The sequence below is a fragment of the Scardinius erythrophthalmus genome (assembly GCF_964197995.2).
Source record: "Scardinius erythrophthalmus genome assembly, chromosome: 1".
Classification (NCBI taxonomy): domain Eukaryota; kingdom Metazoa; phylum Chordata; class Actinopteri; order Cypriniformes; family Leuciscidae; genus Scardinius; species Scardinius erythrophthalmus.
Genome location: NC_138221.1, coordinates 57,210,831 through 57,237,698, shown reverse-complemented (window position 1 = coordinate 57,237,698; position 26,868 = coordinate 57,210,831). Strand labels below are relative to the sequence as shown.

Sequence of the window (26,868 nt, the reverse complement as noted above, 5' to 3'; positions counted from 1 at the left end):
AGATTTTGCCTGTCATGGCCGCTTTAATATTCCACTCATCCAACACCATAACTAGCACACGGTAAAATAAACGACAATCAAAAGGCTTGTTTATTGTCAGTCTCATGAACCAAATGGTTTCATGTTATTTGATCTATGATAAATTCCAAATTTAAGCCACTTGCACAATACAAAAGTACAACAAAATAATAATCTTACAAGGACAAAAATTCTGAAATGAAGAAAATAACTTTGTGGACAACTTTTTCTTTTATTAAAAAATATAGCAGTTATAGCCTTTTGAAAAGGCTGGCAAGCATGAATATATACATGTCAACATAGAAATTGTAGCAAAGCGAGGCAAACAGCACTATTATCACAAAGAAATAAGAAAAGACGAAGATAAGCTTCGCTAAATCCACCTCACACACAGCCAGTTTCAGATATACGTAATTAGACTTCTCTCTTTGCTTATGTTTTTATCTCCCCACATTTTAATTTGACCGCTAGCACAAGGCTATGCAAATAAATCTCAATAGCTAACCTCATGTTTTTTTCTCCCTGAGGTTCATCTTGAAGCAAATTGGGTAAATTCTTGCTTAGCATTTCTGTCCACAGTAATCAAACTAAGATGGATTATTTGGCCCATATCTGCAATTGTAGATTAAGGCAAAGCCTAATTCATTCACCATGTTAAATTATACTCAAAAGTCAGGCTTACTAGGCAGTACATGCTAGATTAGATTTGGCACTTTTCTGCTTAAGGCTTCACAAGACTTCACAGTGCCTGATTTTTTTATTCAGAGACAGTAAGCTTGCAGACTATTGCAGTTAATTCACACATGAAGGTCTTCAGTAATAAAGGCATCGGTTTAGTTTATTCATGGTCATCTGCAATATGAAGACCTATATGTACATAATGAAAATGTCTAAACATGCAAACAGAATCAATGGATTTTAGTGTCTCTGTGTATTAACAGTGTATTAAAGCGCCCCTGTGAATTTCCTACGGAGCAATACCAGTGCCATAATTTGCTAAAGTGAGTTAGCACAATTAATACAACTGACACTTTCATGTTTACTAGGAGACATGACTCAACACAACTGACTTAGTTTTGCTTGACAGGTAATATTGTTTAAACTATGGTTTAAATGTTTCAATGACAGCAACAACCAAACTGATCACAAAAAAAAAAAAAAAAAGAAGAATCCAGCAATAAACAGCAGTATTTCCCCTCACACGCCATGAAGAGCAGGAAGGAAGTGGTAAGATATGCAAGATACTGAGCAAACAACTACTATGCAAAACATGTACAGACTGAAAAAAAGATCTGATGAAGGGACACCTGTTGCCATTCTTCCCAAACGTGGACTATAATCATTCCGTGGAGGATGAAGAGCATCTCAAACATCTGCCACCTTCAAATGATCTTAATTTGAGCTTGGGCGGTTTTGTAATCAGCTTCACAAGGACATTTCCTGAGCTTCTGAAACACAGTAGCTCTCAAAATGACATCCTATTACCGGATGGATATTGTGTGACTGAATTTTATGCAATCAAGAGATAAATTATTTGTAGGGCTTTGACAACCCCAAGAATGTGTATAGTAAAACAGAACTTAGCATTTTGGATCATCTCGTAAGAGCTCCCTCCACACACGATGCTACTTTTCTGCCAATGGCAGAGTTCTGATTTTAACTTTGAAAATATACAGTACCTTAATGCATAGGGCCACAGAACAAATTACACTATTCACTTTAATACACTAGTGCTCCAAATCAAAAGAACCATTATCTTTAGGCACCAAGTCATGGGCAGGGTTCCCAAATTTTTTGACGCAAAAAATTATCGGGTGAGTTTTTTTAGAGAACAAATTTTTATAGAGATTGCAAACACAAAGAAATTCATGACATTTCAATGCCTGAAAATAACACTTTCAAAAAACTAATCCCTGACATTTCCAGTTTACGACTCTGGGAACCCTGCATGGGACTATGGAAGAATGGCTTAAAACGGCATTTGCTTGAGCAAGTGAAGTTTAAAGTTTTGGTCACGCATGTATTCCTGGATGCCTTTCCTTCAACAGAGCTATCAGTGGAACTTGTAGCAGGTCCGTTTTGGACTGATATTCAGTCTGAATATAAACACATCCAGCCGTTTATCTTAGCATGGGTCAGTAGTGTTACAGATGGCTTTGGTGTCTGAGCTAAAGCAGTCTCCTCAACTTATCTCTACAGGGACACAGGAACCTGAGGCATCTGTCCAGCTTTGACGTGCTTATGTCTTTGCATTTCTCCTCAATACACAATGCCAAATTCTGAATATTTATCGATCCATCCCCAGAAGGGTTAACTGATTGTAGGGTTTCATACTCGGATCTCATCATCTTCATCTTCCATGAAGGAGGAGAAGGCTGGTTCATTGTCTGGGTTGCAGGTGTTGTCGGTAATGCCAATATCTTCCTCGTAAGGCTCACTGGTTGTTTTCTCCTTCATGGCGGCTGAACCGGAGCTGGAATTGGAGCAGCTGTCGAGGTGGTGCAGATGTCTCTGGTGTGGTTCTGGGGTGCTGGTGCCTTCGCTCTGGATCTCCAAGTCGACAGAGCTGGGAGCCCTCATGGGACCCTCGTCGTGAGCAACTAAGCCCTCTGGTTCCTCTTCTTTCACAGCGATCTCCCTTATTTCCTCATCCATATCCACTTCTCCCTGGTTGCAGGGCAGAGGAGAAGCATGTCCCTCACTGCTCTTGCCTTCCTCAAACCCCTGATCATCGTCTTCCTTCTCCATGACCCCCAGGATTTCCCCCAGCATCGAGGGCCCAAGGTCAACATGGAATGACATTACAGATTCAGCCTTCTTCATTCCTCCCCCGTTGTAGGATGGATAAGAGCGCAGGTCCGTCAACACTCCGAAGTGCTTCTCGTGGAGCTCCAGGTCCAATGCGTTAGCAGAGGCCCCATTGGAGGGGCTGGATGTCAAGCTCTTAAGCTCCCTACTGTCAATATCATGTTCATCTTCATTGTTCAGAAAGGGCAAGGACATGGCATTCTTCACAAAGGTAGGTGACCCACTAGGAGGAAGGAGGGTATTGTCTTGTTGGTCTACTCTGGTGACGGACTGAGAGCGCTTGCTGCTCCGGAAGGTACGAGACAACAGTCCCGGTTTCGGAGAGCGAGGATAGGTGTGTCCCTCTTGGGATGGCTCTCCGGATCGAGTGCTTAGGAAAGAGGTGTCCCCGAAAGCTTCTCCACTGCGCCCGACATGCATGGTGTGCCGAAAGTCACCCAACGGAGCGCTGATCATCTCTGTAGTAAGGTCCATACGAGAGCGCCGTTTGGTCTGAGACCCCGCTACTATCTGCTTCAAGATAGGCATCTTGGTTTTTACAACTCACAAATCCAGTCCTACAATTGTGTTTGACTGGTGGTGATGTGGTTTCACAAATCAGTGTTTTTCTTTTAAAGAGTCCTAAAAGGTTCCTGGTTTAACCAGATTCTGCTCAGGCTGACACTGTCCAGTATTGATGGCTGCCACTTCATCTGTCAGACAGGAGATAATCTGTAATTGGGAACAAACAAGATCAAAATTAAATTTCATAGTTAACTGGCGATGACATCTTGACTCTAAGCAAAACCAAAGTGCAAAGCTAAGAAGTTGAGTTAATTATAACTCTGTGTTGTTTGCCTTTCTGGGTGCAAGATCAATACGGTCAGAAGAAATTGGAAGTCCAGGCATAACACAGGCAGTTCCAGGATGTCTTATCAATGTGTCTGGCCAGAATACCAGCCGAAGCTGCAGTGTCATTCTTTTCCCTGCGCTAGTCTGCAGAAGTGCTTTTGGCATTCAGATGAGGTAAGGGTCGGGATTCTTGCGGTCAGGCAGGCAGACTTTCAATCATTGATAAGCAGAGACTGCTGACAGAACTTAGTGTAGAGTTTAACTACTTGGTGAAATACTTACGGTGTCAATAGTAATATCCTCATAGGGTAAAACCATATTTTACCCCAAAATAATCAAAAAGAAAACATTTATTTAAAGATAATAAAGCTTGTTTTTGGAATCATTATGATTTAAACTTTCATGACGATTAAGCACATTTCCCTCTCTAAAATTCTCAGTATGGTAAATAAATGATTGTATAATACACAAGTACAAGACAACATCACAGATAGAGACCAGCTGCCAATGATACGTAGAATGCAATATCTCATCAAACGCCATTGCTCTGCAGTACAAATAAGACCGATAAGACTCTCTATCAAATGACAGTGACTTCCTGTGTAATTAGTCATGACTGTATGCAGAGACAGAGGAACATGGTTAGCCATGACCCTATTGATGGCTCGGCGGTAACATACTCGACTCTAAAATGGACCTCTATGCTCTGAACTAAGTAACTCACCATAGACAACCACAATTATTATCAAATTAAGCACAAACACATTTACACACAGACAAGCAAGTACAAACCTCCAACTCAAAACACCACAACAAGGTCTGACGCTCTTAAACAAACCTCACTTTGAATGAATAAAATGCTTACCCTCACCGGAGAGAGTCCTGTGGCATAATTCCCAGGTCTGTAAATGAACACTAACGGTGAGAGACAGGCCAAATGCTTGGCAGGCAACAAGTTTTTCCTATCACAGATCTGCTGTTATATTCATGAAGTCTTTGCTTTGAAAACGAACAGCAGCAAGAGTAAATTTCTCTGAGGTGCCCAACCAACTCATGACCTCTTTCTGGCTCAGTCTTCCTCTACCAGCTTTGTCTGCACTTCCTGATAATGTCCTTACCTGCCTGCGTCTCTATAGCAACACCCCTCTGCACACAGATGTTAGTGTTTCCTGTCAGCATGCTTTTTATTTCCTTTTGGCACCAACCAAACTGTTTATTTCACTCTATAGAGTTCACTGATTACAATGCATCAGCATAGTCAATGACTAAATTAAAAACCTAAATTATCCACAGTGATTTTGTGAATTATGCAGAAAATCATTGACTAAAATAGAATCATCACTCTCTTTGGTATTGAAGATTAATTATGGAGCACAAAAAAAAAAATGACATGCCATGTCCCAGAACCACTGAATATCATAACTCACTGTTTAAATAACAGATAATGAGCATCTTCTATTGTGTCTTCTGTTAGAGACGGACTGAATGCATGCAGCCAGCACCTCCCTGAAGGCAAGAGAGAGCGAGGATAAGGCTCAGCCAATCAGTGATAGAGTCCTGCGGCTCTACGCCACACACACCCGTTTCCATGACTTCATTTCATGATGACGAGCCCACCTGAAAACAAAGCAAGCCCTTGCACAGCCTCCAAAATGATTCCCAGGCAAGCACTATATATTGGTGACAATATCAGTGTTGGTTAATATTAGTATTGTTTCTACTGTGCATTAATCAAGCTTTGATACCTTATTTATATATACCTTAAATTCTTGATTACATTTAGCTATTTATTTTAGGCCTTGTCCACAATAATACATTTTTGTTTGAAAACGCATCTTTTTCTCTCTGTTTTGGCTTTCCGTCCACACTGAGACGGCGTTTTTATTAATGAAAATTAAGCTTTTTGAAAACGCTCTCCAAAGTGGATACATTTGAAAATGCCGTTTTCGTGTTGTACTGTGGACTGCCAAACCGGATGTATTTGAAAACGTTGACGCATGTTTAGTCATGTGACGCATTTTGAACCCATAAATATTCATGTTTATAGCGGTATTGTGCCTGTTATGTGCTATTCACTTTCACACTGTTGCTAAAATATGTTACTTTGCACACTTTTCATCACAGTCCTACAAAAATTACAGAAAATGTACTCACATTTGAAGTTCTGCGGCAAAACATAAGAGCAGTTGCGTTTTAGACCAAACATATGGTGACTGAGTGCGACCTGGACTAGGTTTTACACATGCGCAGTAAGGTGAATTTAGAGATTTTTTCCCCGATGTTTCAGTATGGATGAGAAACTTTTGGAAAACGCCTGAAAACGCTAGTGTGGATGGAGAGCGTTTTTAAACTGAAACGCTGTTTTCAAATGTATCTGGATTAATGTATCATCATTATCTTGCCTTAGGCAAAAGCCATTGAATGTTGCCAAGTTTGAGTAAGCTATTAGGACAGAAGCTAGAGCAGAAATACAACTTAAATGAAAATGAATAAAGCATGAAAATTATAATGTCTTTTGAAAGCTTCTACATCTTAAAAAAAAAAAAACATAGAAAAATGTATAGATTTATACACTACCATTCAGAAGTTTGATGTTGAAAGAAATCTCTTCTGCTCACCAAGGCTACACTAATTTGATCATAAATACAGTAAAAATAGTAATAGTGAAATATTACTACAATTAAAAAAAATAACTTTTTTGTGTTACTATTCTTTAAAATGTAATTTATTCTTTAATCATTTATTCTGTAATCATTCTAATGTGATGATTTGATGATCAAGAAAAATGGATGATTATTATCAATGTTGAAAACAGTCTGTATGGACTATCATGTCAGTTTTTGGTTATATCGATCATAGCGAAAATTATTATAATAAACCTTGGCTAATCAATATTACATAATTAGTCGACATAACGTATACATAAGTACAGAATACATAAGTACAGGTAAATGTGTGCAAGTTATAAAAGTTTAACACTTACCACTTGCCCATGCAACTGGTTAACTTCTGCATAAATTTGCAGTTTTATGCAGTCAGACACTTTTTTTTTGCGCCACAACCCTCCCCCCCCCCAAAACCAAATTTTTATTTTGCATTAAATGTAATGATTATAATTTCCCAAAAGGGGAGGAAACTGTTTTTTCCCCACTAATTTGAAAGTGTCCTAAATAGAATTTTCAGAATTGTATTAATAGAAATATGGAAGTATAATAATGATACAAACAAATTACTTCTCATAAAAAATGGCACAAACTGAAGTCCAAAGAGAGGACAGCGAGCAATCAGTATGCAAAATTATTAAGTTAAGCCCTATTCGGATGGGACTAGTTTAACATGGAGAGCTGGGCTAAAGTAATAATTGCCAGAGCTTCTCAGTGATTTTAGTCCCGTCCAAATGTGCCATCTCAGTAATCATTACGGACAATGTCAGTAAAGATTACGGTGTCTTTTACCTTCAGTAAAAAGGTCCGGAAAAAACACCTAAGGAAATACTAATCCCGTGCGAATAGACCCGCTGTAAATATGTACGTAAATATTTCGCCATTTCCTGTTTAAAAGTAGTTTTCCGCGGTTTTTCAAGTATGGAGGTGCTTTAAAAAGCATCCAGTTGCGTTCTAGACGCTGGGACAAGTCTGTGGCAAAACTCAAGTGTTTTCCACACACACCATTCAGATCAGAAAGAAGGTCGAAAGCACTTGTTAGAGGCATGAACCATGAATCTTGTAAGTGCCTATACCAACACAATCCAATCTGAAGTTAATACATCGTTCGACCGGACATAACTGTTTTATATAAATATAGGTTATATGTGTTAGCGCATGTGATATCAGGAAGCAATGTAATACACATGACGACAGGAGGGTGACGACGATGCGCAAATCGAGTTACCCCTCCCACTTCTGCTAGTTTTACTGAGATATCTTATCCCGTGCGAACTGGCCATTAATATTACAGACGTCCTGTGGTAAATTTACATTACTCCATCTACCCTTGAAAAAGTGAATTACGTGTGAATAGGGCTTTAGTGGCACAAATTACAATGCACGACAGCAGTTCACAGCATTCTGGACAATGACAGCAGTGTTTATATGAGGCGTTTCTACTGGGTGGCATGAGCTGGAAGAAAAACAAGCAGTAGATGAAAGATGTAAAGCCCTAAATCCCCCAGACACACAGTTCCACTGCATTTCTGTCCTGCCCCACATACAGTACACCAAGGCCCCAAACATAGTCTTCGCAAGTATGTGAACACACGCTTCTAGCTAAGCAAACTCCATTTTGTGCATTATTAGGTTACAACTCTATTGCCACCTTGAGCACTGAACGTTTTTATTACAACAGTTATTATGTACAGTATTGCTCTTTTTCATGCACTGGCCACTTGTTCTGCATTTGTTTCTGGAACAGTCATTCTATACAGACACACTGCAGTCGGTCTCTAAATCCCTCTCAAAAGTGCCCCACTATGCTCCATTAGCGCATATTGCGGGAAAGGCTAACAACCTTTGGTTTATAGTGGTCAATGTGCATCTCTGGACCAGTTTATCAAGCGCTTCTGGCAAGGAGGAGCTTTATTTATAGACGTGCAAATATGAAGACCGGGGAGCATGGGAAGGCAGCGTGGGAAACAACAGGCCCCTGAAGGGGTGAGTGACTTTCCAAATACCCTTTCACAACGTCTATGATAGCAACACAGTTTGTAGGGAGCAGTTGGACTTCCTCTGTACAGACTAAACACACCTCCCTCGCTCCCACTACCCGCTCCTCCTTTTCTACATCCCTGCGACCCAATACATACTAACCTCTGACCCCCGTGTGAGTTTAAGAGGTTTAGCAAATCTCATAGAAAAACATACAGGCACACACACACACAATGCGTTTCGGGTGCCTCTAGTTTCAAAAAGCATCTCTGAGAGAACCACAAATCCTAATTTTGAAATCACAATCCAGAAATTGTTTAAGTACTGAATCTCAAAACTTTTACATCCACTTACATAAGTGAAGTGTGTGTTCCTGCCCAACTAGCAGCAAAACAGAAATGCAAAAATTCTTTGGGATGTGCTGGAGGACACTTTACAGAGTGCTGGACTCTTGCATTGTCAATACAAGATCTTGTCCAAAAATGATGAAATAACATCACAACATTCATTTCCATAAAGAGGTGCATACATTTTTGGTCCTGGAATAAGGCCATGATGTGTCCTCCTACATGGTTGTTTAAGAAATGAAATGCTACACACTCCATCATCGAGTGTTAGAAGAGCTGTTGCCAAACATATAACACCCTTTGGGCGTCGGACTGCCATTAGTAGGGCAGAAATTACACACTACACCCTTAAAACATGAAGAATGGGTTAATTGGTCTAATTTAATGACAACGTTAAGACACTGAAACATGCTGTTCAAGGCTGAAGCACACTGGCATGTCACATGCACTTCAAGCCGTCTTTGGTCCTCGCAGTGGACGAACAGTAAGCTCGCTCTTTGTGAACAAAAGTCTCTCTGTGAATCAAACAAAAGTGCTGAGTGCATCCTAGCACTCAGACAGTGAATGATCTGCTGTTGATCTGTGGTAGTTTTTCTTTGCCTGTCTGAGCAGGAGCCTCCGGAGCCGCGTTCTTTTATTATACGCCTCAACCATAAATAATTTATGCGTTCTGCTCAGTACCAGAGTCCTAAAATCATCAAAAAGAAAGACTACAGCTGAAGCAGAATAAAGACGCCTTGCATTAATTCAATTATAAAGTTAAAATGCTGTGAAAAGCCTGCAACTTGAAAGAGTTCCTTTTGCCTCACCTTGCTGTAGAAAACTGAATTAACTGAAAGCCATAAGTTCATAAAGCCAGAGTTCATAAATTATTGTGAATAGTGAATAGATTTCTAGAACAACGTAGTGATTCCTACTAGACACAAATCTGCCAGCAGCGGTGTGATGTGATGTGATGAGGTGTGTGCACCAGCTGGGACAGATCCGTCTGACTGGGCCCATTAGGAGCCGGTGACCTGTATGGAGGTCCCCATGACCCCATGGCCGCACAGACAGAGACCCATATGGTGCAATCCAACTTACATTACAACAGACCTTTAAACAGCAGGGCACAGCAAGACTGGTTAAGAAATGAATGGTTACACTTATTTTCAGGTGTCCTTGTTACAGTGTGATTTTACAATTAATTACAGAGTAAGTTATTAATAACACTTACTATAAGGTTAGGGTTTGGTTTAGTTAGTATCAAATGTAGTGTTATTACTATAGTAAGTACATGTGTAATGTGTGAGAAACAAGTAATAAATGCCTATTTGCACCAAGAACAAAATGAAAATGAAAATCAAGGTCGTGATTGGTTGTTATTAGCCGTTTCCATCCACCTTTTTAATGTGCATATTGAGATTTTAAAAAATGCTGGATGGAATTAACTGAAAGCCACTGAGTTCATAAATTATTGTGAATAGTGAATAGATTTCTAGAACAAAGTAGTGATTCCTACTAGACATAAAAATGCATTTTTTTAATGCGCATTTTTTGAATTTGTGCTTGACGCCAAGCATAAATTCAAAAAATGCACATAAAAAAATGCATGCGCTCAATAGAGGTGGATCCATTTTTGATCTGATTGGAGGACATAAACCCCTTGATGTGTAAAAAAAAAAAGAAAAAAAAAAAGAGGCTGTGATTGGTTAACTGGACTAACCAGTGGACCAATCGCATCGCAGCATCTCAACTGTTGGTTTGATCGTTCTGAAATGCCTGAGATTTGGTTTAATTCCCTCCCAGAAGCATCTCACACGATTGCGTTCAGCATCCAAATAAAAGATAACATCACAGCAGTTTTTCTCAGGAAGTGACGATTTTGTTCTCTTGAACACGAGATGGAAACACTTGCTTCATTGATAAATGTTTTATGCGATATTACAATTTTGTGCGTGAAGTTAAACTCGCAAGTTTGGATGGAAACCATTACATTTGTTTTTTGTTAATTGAAAATGCTCAAGTAAAATAAGACACAAATATAAAAATGAAACTGGCAACTAACTGAAATAATCTGATAAATTGATGTACTAAAATTACCAAAATTAAAACAAAAATAAAGCTAAATAGAAATATATAAAAAAACGAATTAGTGATGCACGATATATCGGCCACCATATCATTATCGGCCCGATATATGATCATTTGTTATATCGTTATCGGCCGAATAAGAAAATTTGTCCGATATATTAAAGCCGATAAATAATGGATTATCTCCTTCAGCTGAGACACTTCAGATGGTTCTGAATTGCTTAAAATATGATTGGAATCACTTCAAAAACGGAAAATACAGTTAATGCGCAGAGCAAGTCTGTCATATCGGCTACATAATTATAATGAGAACATCATTATAATTGTGTGTTTGGGACAAGGATTTTAATGGTAAGACTTTTGTTTTTGTAATCAGGCTCTTAAAAAATTATTTAGATTTATCGGCCAATATATCGGTTATCGGCTTTCAAAAATAAAGAATTATCGGTTATCGGTATCAGACAAATTTTTCATATCGGTGCATCTCTAAAACTAATGACAAAAGGCCATACAATTACTAAAACAAATTAAAATATGCAAAAAAAAAAAAAAAAAGCTAAATGTATACCTTGAATACAAAGCCAAATTGGATAAAATAATCTATCAAAGAAAAAAGTAAAAACCCACCGGTCAAGAACAAATTGCGCTTGCTTTAAAGCAATATAGCCTAGAAGAATTCACCAGACATTTAAGTGGACAAAGAATAAACAAAACTAATTTGGTGCTGTTCTAGCACCCTGTGATGTGAACAAGCCTTTACAGAGAGTGTAAAAAAAGCGACGTCTCTTTTTATAGCAGCACGACTACTAATGTAAGTGTCAACCACTTGTGAAACATCTTACATCTGCTTTACCAGAAATAGGCTAAATATTTGATTTGGAGAGCAGACACTGACCAGAGCCAATTCAATTACCCATAATGCACCTCTCCGTGGCAGAGTGACTAAGCACCCACAGCATCCTCCCAGCCCATTCGTCCTCACAGTTGCTGATAACCCTAAAAAACCAATCACGGAAGCTCTGAAAAGCCAGCTAATCTAGTTCCGCTGCTCAAACGGACCTCAGATAATGCTAAGCCTGCTATGCTTTGTGGAAGTTGCATGCAGAAAGGATGAGGGGATGGGAGAGTAAATATCATTCACTTGAGATAAGATAATCTTCACACCATGGTTCATCGTTAACCTCTCTTCCTCCTGTCACACCTCCCAGGTGTCGTTTGCATTTGCTCACAAAGGCTACTGGGCTGAATGTGGCAGACCTCTTATACAGAGCAGAGTAAGCATGACAATAGATAGGAGGATGGGTCTTTCAAACAGATCAGTCAAAAGATTCAAGCAGCCCTTATTCTGGGGGGTCAATATCTTGATTGCTTTGTGGTGATTTAGATGGAGCAAACCTCTTGGTTCCAACTAAAAATGGTGTCTCACCTTGCATTATGAATGTGGCCCAGTCAGAATAAAATATGTCAGCTGAAGTTACATGTCATGATTGAGAAAAGCAAGAGTGATGGCTTTCTGCCTGAGGAAATGAGTGCATTGATTTCACCATGCAAGATTTTGTCTAGGCTTTGAGAACAAGGGTTCTCTCTCAGTTATGGCTGTAAATACTGTACGACTTACATATTTAACATTTAATTATGAAAAATAAGTAATGAACCACTCAAAATGATAAATCAAATGAATTTGCAAAATTCAATTCAATTGCAACAAATATATTAAAGCATCATGTTGACTTATCAAGTGAAAATCAACTGGAAAAAATAATACTTATTATCATACTTAAAATTAAAATAATTTACTTACGTTTACCTTAAGGTTTTTTTTTATTTTTTTTTTATTTATATATTGAAATTAATTTTATATTTAATATATATTATCTATAATTTAATCTATTTTTTTATATTGTATATAAAATATTTATTGTTATTTGTAAACTTTTTGACCACGACTTTGTGGTCCATACACCTTGCAGAATCTGCCAAATGTTAATTATTTTAACAAAATAAGATGAATATAAAATAAAATAAATACAAAATACATAAATAAAATAAAAAAGATAAATACAAAATATACAGTATTTTGTGTGTGTGTGTGTGTGTATATATATATGTGTGTGTGTGTGTGTGTGTGTGTGTGTTTATTTTTATTATATTTATAATTTCTTTATATTTTTATATTTAATTAATATTATTTTTATTTACTTGTTTTAATGTTTAATTTGTTTTAACATTTATTTATATTATATTTCCTCTATTTATTAAAAAAAATACATTATTACTTACATTATTTTTAACATTTTACATTAAATCTTTAAAATTTTTATACTTATTTTTATATTTAATATATTTTCATTGTACAATTTTTTTTCTGGATGTTGTTTTTGAGCACAGAACAATAAAGCCATGTACAGGATTATTCACACAGTAGAAATGTTGGCACTCACACACACAAATCCATTGTTTTTGGCGGGAATAATTACGTCAGCACATCTATATTCATTCTGCTCCAAAGCAAAATATTTTCAAAGCTGCATATTATTTACAGAGGACAATCCACCGCTCCCAAAACACCGGTGATGTGGACGCCAGACAGATGACAGTGAGACACACACATGGCTAACACAACAACCGACTGTAAGGACTGTATCCTCATGAAGCCTGTCTGTCGGCCAGGAACTACTCGCTTACACAGGAAGTGACCATCTCTTGTAAAAAAAAAAAAAAAAAGACGACCACGGTTTGTTTTGTATTTATGTGCAGTTTGACGGTGGGTTTATATAAAAATAGACGATAGCACAACAACAGACCAGTGTGGGGGGAAAAGAATTCAAAAAATGGTGCGTCAGTCTCCAACAACGAAAACATTTCTCTACTACTGATTATTTCACAAACAAACAAAAAATACAGTAGTTATAGCTTATAGATCACAGATGTATATTATACATGCCAAGTGTACAAAATTTTTAAATACATTGACAGCAAATCAGAATCTTTAAAGAATTTAACAGCAGCGCAAGCTTATAATAAACAGAACTTTACTGTCCATTGGTGGACACACATATGATATCGTTACAGTTATTGGTTTTGGTGTGAACAGGCCTCATGTCATCTTAAATTGACACTTACTAAACTAAAAGTACTTTGTTAAACTTTAGGACTTGAGAGTAAAACAATGCATGAATAGTGATTTAATCAATAAACAGCCTTTAAAAGCAGTACATTAAGTCTGGACTGTCAAGTGAAATACGGTGCAACAACACAGACAGAGTGATGTGAATTAGATTGAGTTTGTAAACTGGGGTTTTTGGACAGGAAGGGCAGAGTGTCCACTCCCTCCCATCCCAACAAAATCAACTCCCCGCCCTTCCGCAGGAGCATAAACACAACACAAACTCAACCCCCATCACACTAAACAAGCAAACAGCACAGCAGGCCTCCATAAACTGACTGTTATTGCTGCTCAAGTGATGTTTACGATGAACTTCACGTATTTATATGTAAGAGTGTAGCGTCCCTCGCTGTAATGAGAGTCTATTCCACCTAAAGGCAGCTGTGAACATTACAACCGCTCTCATCCTCACCAGGTGTGACGTTACTGCCGGGTATCTTTAAAAACACACGGTCTGCAGTCATAAAACAGTGATGGGATCCATGAAAGGCGTCATTTTAAATAGCTGAGATGCCGTGTTGACACTGTTTTTTGCTTTTCTGTTGAAGTGTTGTGGATAAATAGGAAAGAGAATGAGTGACAAAGCCAGACATAGACAAACCTTCCAGGGAAAGTTTCATTGTGTAACAACAAAGAAATGGTTCTATAACTACCTAGTAACAGACAATGCACCTTTCTCTACCATCAAATATTGAATAAAATTGACATGAAAACAAAGTTTTCTAAGTGATTTCTTATTGGTCCATGTCTCTAATACAGTCATTCTTTACCAGGAGGACAGAGCCAACTAGGGGGCCTCAAGATAACTTTAAATTAGGGGTGTATTTGGGGTGGGTCTTTCGGTTTGGTACACACATTTAACAAATGAATATGTGACCCTGGACCACAAAACCAGTCTTATGTGTAATTTTTTTTTTTTTAAATTGAGATTTATACATCATCTGAAAGCTGAATACATAATCTTTCCATTGATGTATGGTTTGTTAGGATAGGACAATATTTGGCCGAGACACAACTATTGAAAATCTGGAATCTGAGGGTACAGAAAAATCGAAATATTGAGAAAATCGCCTTTTAAGTTGTCCGTTTCTATTGGCGATAGTGCTGCATCCGTTCACAAAAATAAATGTTTCATATATTTAAGGTGGGAAATTTACTAAATATCTTCATGGAACATGATCTTTACTTAATATCCTAATGATTTTTGGCATAAAAGAAAAATCTATAATTTTGACCCATACAATGTATTGTTGGCTATTGCCACAAACATACCCGTGCAACATAAGACTGGTTTTGTGATCCAGGGTCACATATAGTGTTGTTTTAACCACTGCACGTGCGGAACGTCATTTCAAACTCCGATTTCCCCCCCTAGGATGGGAAATATACTTTGTTGCAAACTTATCTGAAAAATAAGGAAGGACAGAGCTGTTGCCAGATAAGTGCATGATCCAAATTGTCTTAAACATGAGAAGTGCTTTATATTAAGCACTTCAAACTAAATCATAAACCTACATGGCTTGTCCTACCATCATATGCGTGCTTAATGTGTTTTCCTCAGTGCAAAACTTCCATCTTACCGTTGTATACTTGGCTGTAATTGTTTCAAATTCACGCAAGAAAACTTCAATTTTGCATAAAGGATTATCCTGAAAGCAAATGATATAACAGATTCAGTATTTCTCAAAATGAAAAAGTGAAACGCAAACTCGGAATATTACGCAAACCTGCAATATTTAAATGTTAAATTACTCAAATATACTTTATGTATTTAATCTCACTTTATTAAGCAATGTATTTGCTGCTGACCTTCAATGATCCAATTCAACCATATTCAACCAATCACAAATGACTGGAAAAACCATGTCAATTAATTGGTTAAAAAAAGCGGGAAGAAACTTTAGCTCTTTAAACTTATGGAATCCGTAACATAAAGGAGTTTCCCCAAGGCGTATGATTTGAGGTATAATATGTCTATGGCATCTCTAATATAATATAATATAATATAATATAATATAATATATCATTCATACATACATGCATACATATATATTTAACGGAGAAGGATAAGTGACAAAGTAAAGATTAATATTTTGGGTCAATTAGTAAAAGTAATACTGATGCTTGCCCTATAAATGCCACTAATTAAACGGTAAGTGCAAGACTGTGATGTTTCAGGGTTTTTACGTAGAGGTTATATAAAGTTTAAAGTGGTCAGTGAATTGGCAGTGGATCAGAGAGCAATCGAGGCTGAATTCACATACCCTGTCCACTGTATCATGTCAAATAAATCTCATGTGATATCTCCATCTGCAATTGGTTCCATCAAGCATGCTATTTCTACCTAATTTTATTCCTGTTAGCATCTGTATTTGTATGATTTCATGCAACATACTGACGGCTCTATTAGGCATTTTTCAGCCTCCGGCGCTTGACATTGCTTTCACTGCCCTGTTCTGGGGAAAAATACAGTTTATGTGGAATTTCCTGGAACGTGAAAAGGCTGTACATTGAGCCACACAGACGTACAACTGCGGAGGTCGAGGACATGCTCACACACAGCACTCTCTCAGAGAGAAATAATGTCAAAAACATACTGGGATCTTCTTTATAACATCACCCTTTTAACACCTGTTCTTATTTTACCATTAGGAAATACACAGAAACAGAATATATGCTCAAAAACACTCTCCAGGACATTAGTCCACAAAAAACAGGCGGTTGTGAACTAGAAAACCATAAATTGAATCTGTGTACAATTGACCAATTTACTCATGGAGCTGCATTAAGATCTCCATATCTCTGTGATTGAACCATATTAGGGTCATTCTGGGGTAAACATGACTTTAGAAAGATGGCAGCATTATTTTATTTTTAGACAAAGTTTGGTAGGTCTAATTACATCTGATTACTTTATATGCCAATGGTGACAGTCAAAGAAATGCGAAAAAAACAAACTTTGCCCCGTTTTTTGCCCCAAGTTTACATGCCTGTAACTCAAGAAGTATTAAATATATCTTAATATCCTTTTAGATTTTGGTTTTTAATAAACATTTCTTTTGGTATCTTTGTTTTAAAGGCCCAATATGGTTCAATCACAGAGATATGGGGATCTTAAAGGAGAACTCCGGTCAATTTTAACATTGAGCTCATTTTTTTGTACATTTGGAGTGCTGTCAATACAGAGAACAACGACAAAAATCGGTGTTGCCTACACCGAGTTATTCTATTCTAAAATTTGCACCCTGTTGACTTCAATGGGGCAAGTACTAAACCTGCTTTTAGGCTCTTAACATCCTTGATGTGTCATTACAAGTGCACAGAAAATGTGAGTGATTCCTTCAGAGTGAACACGAGTGAATCTGACTGCAGTAGATGTGAAAGATATGTATAAAAATGATGTTATTTAAGCCAGCGCAAATACCTGTGTTTACATCCTGTTTTCGGTTGAAGTCCAAAGTAATCGATTGTCGAGTTCACGCGCGTGATCATAGGTAACTAAACCTATGCGCGTGAACTCGACAATCGACTACTTTGGACTTCAACCGAAAAACAGGATGTAAACACAGGTATTTGCGCTGGCTTAAATAACAACATTTTTATCCCTATCTTTCACATCTACTGCAGTCAGATTCACTCGTGTTCACTCTGAAGGAATCACTCACATGGCCTGTGCACTTGTAATGACACATCAAGGATGTTAAGAGGCTAAAAGCAGGTTTAAAACTTGCCCCATTGAAGTCAACAGGGTGCAAATTTTAAAAATAGAATAACTCTGTGTAGGCAACACCGATTTTTGTCGCTGTTCTCTGTATTGACAGCACTCCAAATGTACAAAAAAATGAGCTCAATGTTAAAATTGACCGGAGTTCTCCTTTAATGAAGCTCCATGAGTAAATTGGTCAACTGTACACATTTTCAGTGGTCAAAAACCAAATGTGGGTCACTTTGCATACAGCTGATACTTTTCTCTTTTTAAAGAACATGACTATGTTATGCAAATGTTTTGAAAGGAAACAAGATGCATTTCTATTTTCAACATTATTAGTTATTCAGGCATTCCTCTTTAAAGGAGAAAAGTGTCCGCCGTAAGTAAAGTGGCCCGCATTTGGTTTTTGACCACTGAAAATGTGTAGAATTTAACAATTTACTCATGGAGACACATTGAGATCTCCAGATCTGTGCGAGTGAACCCTGTAGAGTGAAATATACTGCCCTGCAAAGCCAAAAGACCTTAACTCGCTAGAGTGTGAAACTGAGAAAAATGACTTTAAAGTTTCTGTTTTGTCCAGACTAGGGATGGGCATTCGATTAAAAATTTCTTAGTCGATCGTCGGGAGAATTAACGATCGACTATCGATTAATCATTAATATTTTTATATTGAAATTCATTATTTCTTCAACTTGTTATAAATTAAAAATGCAATGAAAATACAAAAATACAGTTTGTTTGTCCTCGATGAGATCTTTATTACAAGAAGATCAACTTGTGGCAGTGAAACTGCACGTTCGGTAACGTTAGACTTGAAGATGCCCTGCAGTGCTCTAAAACAGCGGAACAGCGAGCCGGCGTTCTTAAACAGAGACCCATGGCCACTTCATCCGTTTTCTGTGATCGGATAACTATCCGATCGTGAAAAGACCAAATGTAAATGCCCTCCGAAACGCATTCGAGGCGGATTTAAACCCGATCGCTCAAACCACTTCAGGAGGAGAACTGAGACGCATTCCAGACGAAACTGGACAAGAGTAAATGCATCTGGTTGTTGAAACTACATATGTAAATTTGACTTATCCCAAAAATGCTAAGAAATAAACATGTGAGAGCGTTTTATAGGCCTAGGCTATATGTCATGTTATAGCCAGATATGACGGCGTTACTGGAACACGCATCACCACAGATGAGCATCTATTCAAGCCAACGTGCAAACTATCGCAAATCAAAGTGAAAGTCATTCATCAAAACACAATCATCTTCATTAAAAGTAAAGAACCGAAATGATCTTACCAGGGCTGTTGCCGCAATATTGTTGCAGTCTTTGATTTAGAAATTTTCGCTGATGATCAATAAAATGCAGCTCATATCAGTTGCTTTGGACGTGCAACAATTTAAATATGTAGCGCGGGAATTCAAGATCGGATTTATATCCGTTTTGCAAAAACACATTTATATGACCGGGTGTAAATGGAATCGTTTTGATAAATCAGATAGCTATCCGATCTGAGAAAACGCATGAAGTTCCCATAGAACTTCTGCACCAGTCCACTGATTTCTGTTGAGAAAGATAAGCATGTTGACATGATCTGGGATCAGATGCGACCGCAACCTGGTGACAGCCAGTCAGCCGCTGAAAACACCCGCTCTGAGGGGACTGACGTTGCCGGGATGCACAGGTACCTCCGCGCTAAAATCAATTCCATTGCTTCAAGACTCACACTACGCAACGCAACCTGCATTAGATTAATCGATAACAAATAAACGTGATCGACGAAATTCTTAACGATCGATTATCGATCGTCGATTAATTATGCCCATCCCTAGTCCAGACAAAAGTATTATAGGTAGGACTCCCAAAATTTGACAACTAGTTGCTATAATGAAGAAATGTTTGTATGCAAAAAATCTTGAGCTCAAAATTGACCTTTGACCCTTGTTTGGCAGTTACTGTATTCTGCCTTTGTATCATGTGCCAAAAATAAGGAGTCGTGCAAAGGCAAAAGGCAGTAACTGACATATAATCAATATTTGCTTGCTGTCCCCCATACTTACATCCATTATAAGAAGACTTAACCAAGGTCTAGTCATCATGGTATGTGTTTTAAATTATATAGAAGACCTCTGGTTGTTCCTATTTAGTGCTATAATGATCAGGATAGTGCGGCAACACTAAAAAAGTTAAACAGTATGACAGATAAGTTACTTTGCAGTACAGTATGAATAAATACAAGAAATATTTTCACAATAAAGATAATTTAATTATAATAAAAATACAGATGTTTTTAAAATAAATTACAGAGGAGCAGTAATTTATCAATTTGCAACAAGAATATTTCATATTCATTAAGCATGTTTAGGCCTTTATTTTGAAATAGCAATTAACATGAAAAACCATGAAAGATTGTTAGAAAACTCAGTTTGTTTTCATACCAAGAGTTAAAAAAATAACACCAATTCAATTTTATTTAAAAAAAAAAAAGTCTGATTTTTTTTATAAACAAAAATATTATGGATGGGGGTGGGGGGTGGCAGTTAAAGGGTTAAGAGACACAAAACTGCTCAAGATGCAGTCAACGAACTCGACTTGGATTACTGCTTTTTAATTCAGAGATAATATAGACAGAGTCAACCGAAAAAAAGTTGAAATTACTTTTACCATTTAGGTTAGTCTACTTTGTACGTTAGCGATAACTAGCTTAGTGCTATTTGAATTTGTGTAAGATCTGACATGAACACCTGCAAGAAGGAAATATGGCTCAAATGGATTGTTGTGGATACAGCAGATGACGTGCATTGCTATGGATTATGGATTATATCGGATTGCATGGAAAGGTAGGATGCCTGTGTATTTAATTGGTTTTCGGCGTCTGATGTGAGGCGAGTGTCAGCGTCAACATTAGCGCTAACTTACGTGACACAGATTAAATTTAGCTAGCTCCGGGTTGTCAATATGACATTGACAGATCTGAACCATCGCCCTGAACGAAAATAACAACATTTATGACAACCTATTAGCTTGCATACCATCTATGTATGGCTTGTTCACCTTGCTTTGTTTCTGTAATAATACAAACAAGCACTCGGCAGTCCACACTTTATTTCAAAGATGTGTCGTCTGTATGTTACGTGGTTTGGTCACAGTTAAAGAGCGGCAAACTTTGAAAGTATGACAAAGCCAGAGTACAGTAACATCACAGCGGCACCGTAACATCTCTCTTGATGCCGGGCTAAATAAAGTCAGAACACCTTAACTCAACTTCAACGTGCTGGAACAAAGGCAAAGAGCCGTAACAGCTGTTACGGCGTTCTGCTGTGGTTTCTCGTATGGTTTTGGAAGTTACGGTTGTCATAGCCCTTTATTTTCTCGCTAAAACAATCAAATTGACTCACGATATTTATTCACATGATAGAGGAGGTCTCAAATACCACAAAAATGACACTAACTCATTTTTGACCAAACATGATGTTACGGCGTTTTACCTTTGTAGGGCAGTATACCAAAAGAAAGGTTTGTTAAGAACCAAAATCTAAAATTATATTAAGGTTATTAATTTATACTTCTTGAGTTACAGGCATGCAAACATTAGGGGGAAAAAAACACGCAAATTGCTTTTTCCAATTTTGGACCCGTCACCGTTTTGGACCTGTCACCATTGGCATATAATGAAATAGGGATTGCTTTAGTCAATAGCTTTTACTAATAGGCCTACCAATCTCTGAGTAAAAATAAAATGATGCTGCCATCTTTCTAAAGTCATTTTCTCTCACCTGTAATTTGGCTCCAAATCTCAGATGAAAATTGTCATAACGTAGCCTGGGAAGTTTCCAAAATTGGTTGATCTGACACAGAATGATCCATTAGGTTTTTAAAAATATAATCACTAAAAAGGGATGCGGAACAATGAGCTGAAGATGTACAAGCATTTAAACCCACTGAGGCTGACAAAAGTCACAATAATTAATTGCAAATGAGAAAGTAACTTCCAGAGGCAAATACACACTACTGCTAATTCTGACAAGAATGCAGGTGAAAATGATATATATTTCTCCTTAACGTTTTTGTAAATGAGGAAGAGATCTTCTCAACATCATAATGTTGAGAAGTATCAAATATCAAACAAATATCAAGATAAGCCGAAAACATTTCAAGTAGACTAACAGAAAGAAAGCAGCGAGTACATAAACTTGTACATCTGGTTTCTGGCGGTCTGTTTACTGTGGGGGAGTGATGAACGAGAAAATGGGAAACACATTAACCTGAGTACCAGGATGACCAGCAGGTGCTGAACCTCTGTAACTAAACAAACACGAGGACCGGTTATCAACTGGTGGACACACGTGTGTAAACAGACCTTCAGATGCACTTGAGTGTTGCTCCATACAACATCGCCAAAGTCAAACATGAATTCATATGGTGATTAGGCTACTTAAAACAATTTACCATACTAACAGTTATCATCAACAAACTACAGCTATTGTGGTTATTGTTACTAATGTGAAAGATTAATATGGGATCTCCTTCAGTAGCACAGAAAGATTTCTGAATTTATCTTTCATTTATACATTTATCAATTTTATTACATAAACTGAATATCAAAATGGCATCTTTAAACAAATGATGCTAGTGCTTTTCTCAGTACTGACTTTTAAGCAGCTTTTAACCAATTTATTTTAAGTGGACGTATGAAGTACTCTGTATTAGAAAAACATATACACATATTGAGTGTAGGCTACTTCATGACATTAACTATTAACATGATACATAAGGGGTTGTTTACACCACACTGATTTCAAATAAAAACAGAACATTTATGTGTTTTGGCTGTTCATTTACACCACAACGTTTTGGGGGACTGAAAACTTTCAAAAAGGTTTTGAAAATGATACCGTTATAATCTCTGTGTAAACTACAAAAATCTGAATTTGTGAAAACGGTGACGTCATACGCATGCGTACTGCGTGTTCTGTCAGAGCCCGTCTACGGAGAGCCTTGGCACTTCCTATTAGCCCCATTGTATCGATCTTGGTTGCAGTTCCATTAGAATTCCACTGGAGGTGATCGCGGGCGAGTGCAGACTGAATGGGAGTCTATGGGGCTAGACGGCTAAATGTGTCTCTTTCACCCGATTGCCGTTGAGAAATCTCAGATTTTATCGTAGGTTTTGCAAGTTCAACATGGGTTATAGGTCGAAAGTTGAATGAACGAGTACTTATGTCCTTTCGATTTCTTACAGGTTGAGTTGTTGTTGCCCATAACACGCTAGCATTCTGCTAATGACGTCAGCATTCTGACGTCATTGACATTTTAAAAGACTTTTTAAAGCAAATAAGTGACTCTAAAAAAATCTAACACCCAGCAATGTGTAATTTCTTTGCATCTCCGTTCGAATATAACATTCAAATTACTAGACAAAAAATTATATCCTGAGAAAAGTGGATTTTGAGGGTTTTTCGCCATAGACCTCCATTCATTCTGCACTCGCCTGCGAGCGCCCCCGCAAGGACAGAGAAGTGTTACTGCAGCCAGTCCAGAAACCGGAAGTAAGCAGAGAGTGCCAATAGGCTATATGCACGAACGCTGCTGACGTATTTCCGGTAGGATCTCAGCCGGCGTCTTTACTTCCGCATAGCGCGTTCTATAGCGAAGTGTATAGCGGCAAAACTTTAATAAAATTAATTTTCTCAGAAACGGAGACAACGATTTTAGAAACTGATTCGCTAGTCGGATTTCGCGCGATATGAGAGAATACTCACCCTCAAAGTTGTTGATGTCTCTTTCTTACTCATATTTGTGACAGTTAACTGCCTCACAATATTGTTAACATCATTCACGTTAACCGCTGGAAGTTCTTGTAAACAGCGAGTGTAATTTTCCATTATCTCCACCTAATGCAAAAACGGCTTCTGACGCAGCACCGGATGTAACTGGGCGGGCTGAGATAAAACGCGGAAGCGATCGTGCATAGAGCCTATTCTCTTCCTATTAGACATTCTCTGGTTCTGTCTATAGGCACGACGTGTTTTTTTTACGAAGTGACATCGCCAACTACTGGCCTGGCATGAGTAATACAGCACTTTTAGTCGTTTTCGTGTGAAGGGGTATCTTTTTTCACAACATTGTGGTTTATATGTGATTTTTGTAAATCATTGTCCTGTAAATGTATCCTAATGTTTAAAAAACAGAAATCATCCAAATAATGCATATATACGGTGTATAATAATTTTGTATAAATACACACACATGCATGTATATTTAAGAAAATTGTTTTATTTATTTTATTTAATAGGCTATATAATATAAATTATGCATAAATTATATATATATATATATATATATATATATATATATATTATATATTATATATATATATATATATATATATATATATATATATATATATATTTTTTTTTTTTTTTTTTTTTTACATCCTTAGCCATAGCTTACATCCTTTTTACATCCTTAGCCATAGCTTAGCCATAGCTTAATCTTATAATTTAAGACATCGGTATTATAATGTAGGTCAGGACATTCAAGTTCATCCATTGCCATGGGCACCATAGCCAATCTCACTGCACTGGATCTTCCCTTTGTGACAGACCTCACACTGGCTGTGTCTCAGTTCCGTTTCTAAATCTGCATTCAATTCACAACAAAGAAATGTTGTGTGTTGCACATGCTGTGCGCCAATTAGCCAATAGCCTACTACACCGTCAATATTTCATAGCAGCAGTCAGGCACATGGACATCATCATCACAGACAGTGACCGAGAGGCGACCGTGTCGCAACACACATGACGTATGTTGATTGAGCAAATTTGAGCTCAAATTTGAGGGTGCAAAATCAATAAGAGTGCTTGACTCGTGAGTGTTGGGTGAAACGCACGAACACATAAAGAACAATGATCCAGCTGACCATGTGGAGCAGTGATGATGATGATGATGATGATGGATCCTCACAGAAATAAACAATGGACACACAGAAAGCGCTTCTATCAGCGGAAAGGATGTATTTTTATGCAAATGCATGGAGATGTATAACAGCTTAATTATATATTTTGAACAGACATGCATTCGAAAAATGATAAACAGCTTTCGAGAGACCCTCCCTTATTCGACCATGGCTTTGAAGACTGATGGAGGTCTCGTGTTAGTATAGTGCAGACTAATGAATGGTTTGCCTCAGCAAACTAAACAAAAACTTTGACCTAACCCAGTACCACCTAATAAATAAAGGCACAATTCGATTGTTATTAGTAGCTAAATCTACGCTCACGCGAGTGTTAAAATAAGCGCTATGCATGCATGTTTTAATTGTGTGAAATACCCCACTCTCCTTAAAGAAGGGTTAAACTTACTGTATTTAATGCTGTGCTCCATACACTGTGCAGCTCATGATTTCATCCAGAGGGTGTTTTGCTGTTTGAGCTAAATATTTCCTCGTGCTCCTTTATGTTGTTTATTTATAGGTAATACATGTATCTCTCAGTTGTGACAATACACACGCAAGCTCTGAGTCCACAGACAGCCAACCCGCATCCTTCCTGTGTCAAGCTCTGCTCTAAACGCACCTCTCTGTGCAATAATTCATTCGACTCCGCCCTTTCTTTGCACAGACACGCCCCCTATTAACATTAGACACGCCCCTATACACGATGCGCTTAAAGAGACAGCACAATTAATGCATCGAGCGTACTGGTGACTTGCTGTTTTGTCACTTTAAATTCACAAAATTCGGTGAACTTCAGGAAACCGCAAGAACACGTCCGGGTTTATTTCAACCTAAAATCAAAGAAAGAAATGCGAAATTAAAAGCCTTTTTTATGTGTTTGTTGCTCTCCTCTTTGATCTGAGTAGAAAAATCAAATCAAATCATTTATTACAGTTCAGGGAATCTAATGAAAACCAAAATCAAGATTTTTTTTTATTTTTTTTTATGTTGGTGAAATGTGACCACAACCACATGTTTACATGAGTATCACCCTATTATTAAACTGGAACGTTGCTTTCAATTTTGTTTTTGTACAGACTGCTCTTTAGTAAAGCTATCAAAGATGAACATCCTGTTCAGTTTATTTATTTATTTATTTTATTTTTATTTTTTTTTCTGCAGTGCTGGATTGATTTTTAACAACTAATCCCAAAACTGTATTGCGTGTAAAAAGGGTGTTACTGATCCTGCCCTGCCCTCCCTGTGGCCCTCCCTTTGTCTTTGGATGTCTCTTTGAAAAGCAGTTAACTTGATAGGGATCTTGTGGGGAACAATTATTAGTCACTGTGCCATTGAAGGACCTAGTCAGTACCCACAGGGTTTAACTGCTGTTTGTGTATTCACATAAATCAATTTGCAAAAGGCCATTATGTGTTATTTGCACCTCTGACATGCGCCTAAAGAGGAGTATCCTCTTGCAGTTCAAGGCCTTTAGCACTGTGTGTACAGAAGAAAGGCATGTTTGAACAGTGAGATCACTATCTGCACCCAACAGTCAAACAGTATGGTCATATATCAGTGTTGTATTATTATTATTTTTTATGTAAAGATGGCCCCACAACCAGAACCATCAGTGACATGGAATTTTTAGTAACTCAGTAGCAGTGTTGGGGAAAGTTACTTTTAAAAGTAATGTGTTACAAAATTGCATTACTCCCTAAAAATGTAACTGTTTTACTTAGTTACTTTTGTGGAAAGTAATGTTACATTACTTTTGCCTTACTTTTTTTCACCTGGGCTGGGCTTGCTTGTTTGATTTTAATAGCAAAAAAAAAAAAAAAAGTTATATTTTGGCACATGTAAAGGAACAGTACCATAGAGCTCAAACAAACATTTCAGAGATGCAGAAAGTTAAAAACTCTTACATCAGCAATAAAAACAGAAATGTGATGTTTATCTAAAGTCATTTTTGCTTATTATGATTTAGATCATCAGATGTCCGCAGCAAAGACATCGGTTAATAAAGTGAGATTAAATACATAACGTATATTTGAATAATTTTTAACATTTAAATTATTGCAGGTTTGCGTAATATTCTGAGTTTGCATTTCACAGTTTTATTCATTTTGAGGAATACTGAATCTGTTTTTGTGCAAGAGAGATGAGTAAATGCTCTCATTTAGTCTAGAACTACAATAACCATCATGTTCACACAGCACACACAATGCTGTTGCACTCACTCATGGTTTATCTCAACATGGGGACAGGAGAGCTGTCAGTCTATAAAGAGGAAAACAAAGTATCTTGCATTACCGGTACTTATTTGAAAAAGTAA

At 37.5% G+C, this 26,868-nt stretch overlaps 1 protein-coding gene across 2 annotated transcripts; it reads right to left on the bottom strand.

The window, feature by feature from the left end:
- Window positions 1-25,181, bottom strand: cdc42ep4a (CDC42 effector protein (Rho GTPase binding) 4a). Of its 2 annotated transcripts, none has more exons than XM_081377389.1 (2): window positions 24,961-25,181; window positions 1-3,537 (listed from the first exon to the last, which is right to left on the bottom strand). In XM_081377389.1, exon 2 carries the CDS (start codon window positions 3,352-3,354, stop codon window positions 2,347-2,349), a length of 1,008 nt encoding a protein of 335 aa, XP_081233515.1. In that variant the 5' UTR covers window positions 3,355-3,537; window positions 24,961-25,181; the 3' UTR covers window positions 1-2,346. The 2 variants fall into 2 exon arrangements, with proteins under 2 accessions (XP_081233515.1, XP_081233516.1); XM_081377390.1 differs by lacking the exon at window positions 24,961-25,181 and adding an exon at window positions 4,523-4,742 and having other exon boundaries at window positions 75-3,537.
- Between the last annotated feature and the right edge of the window lie 1,687 nt (window positions 25,182-26,868).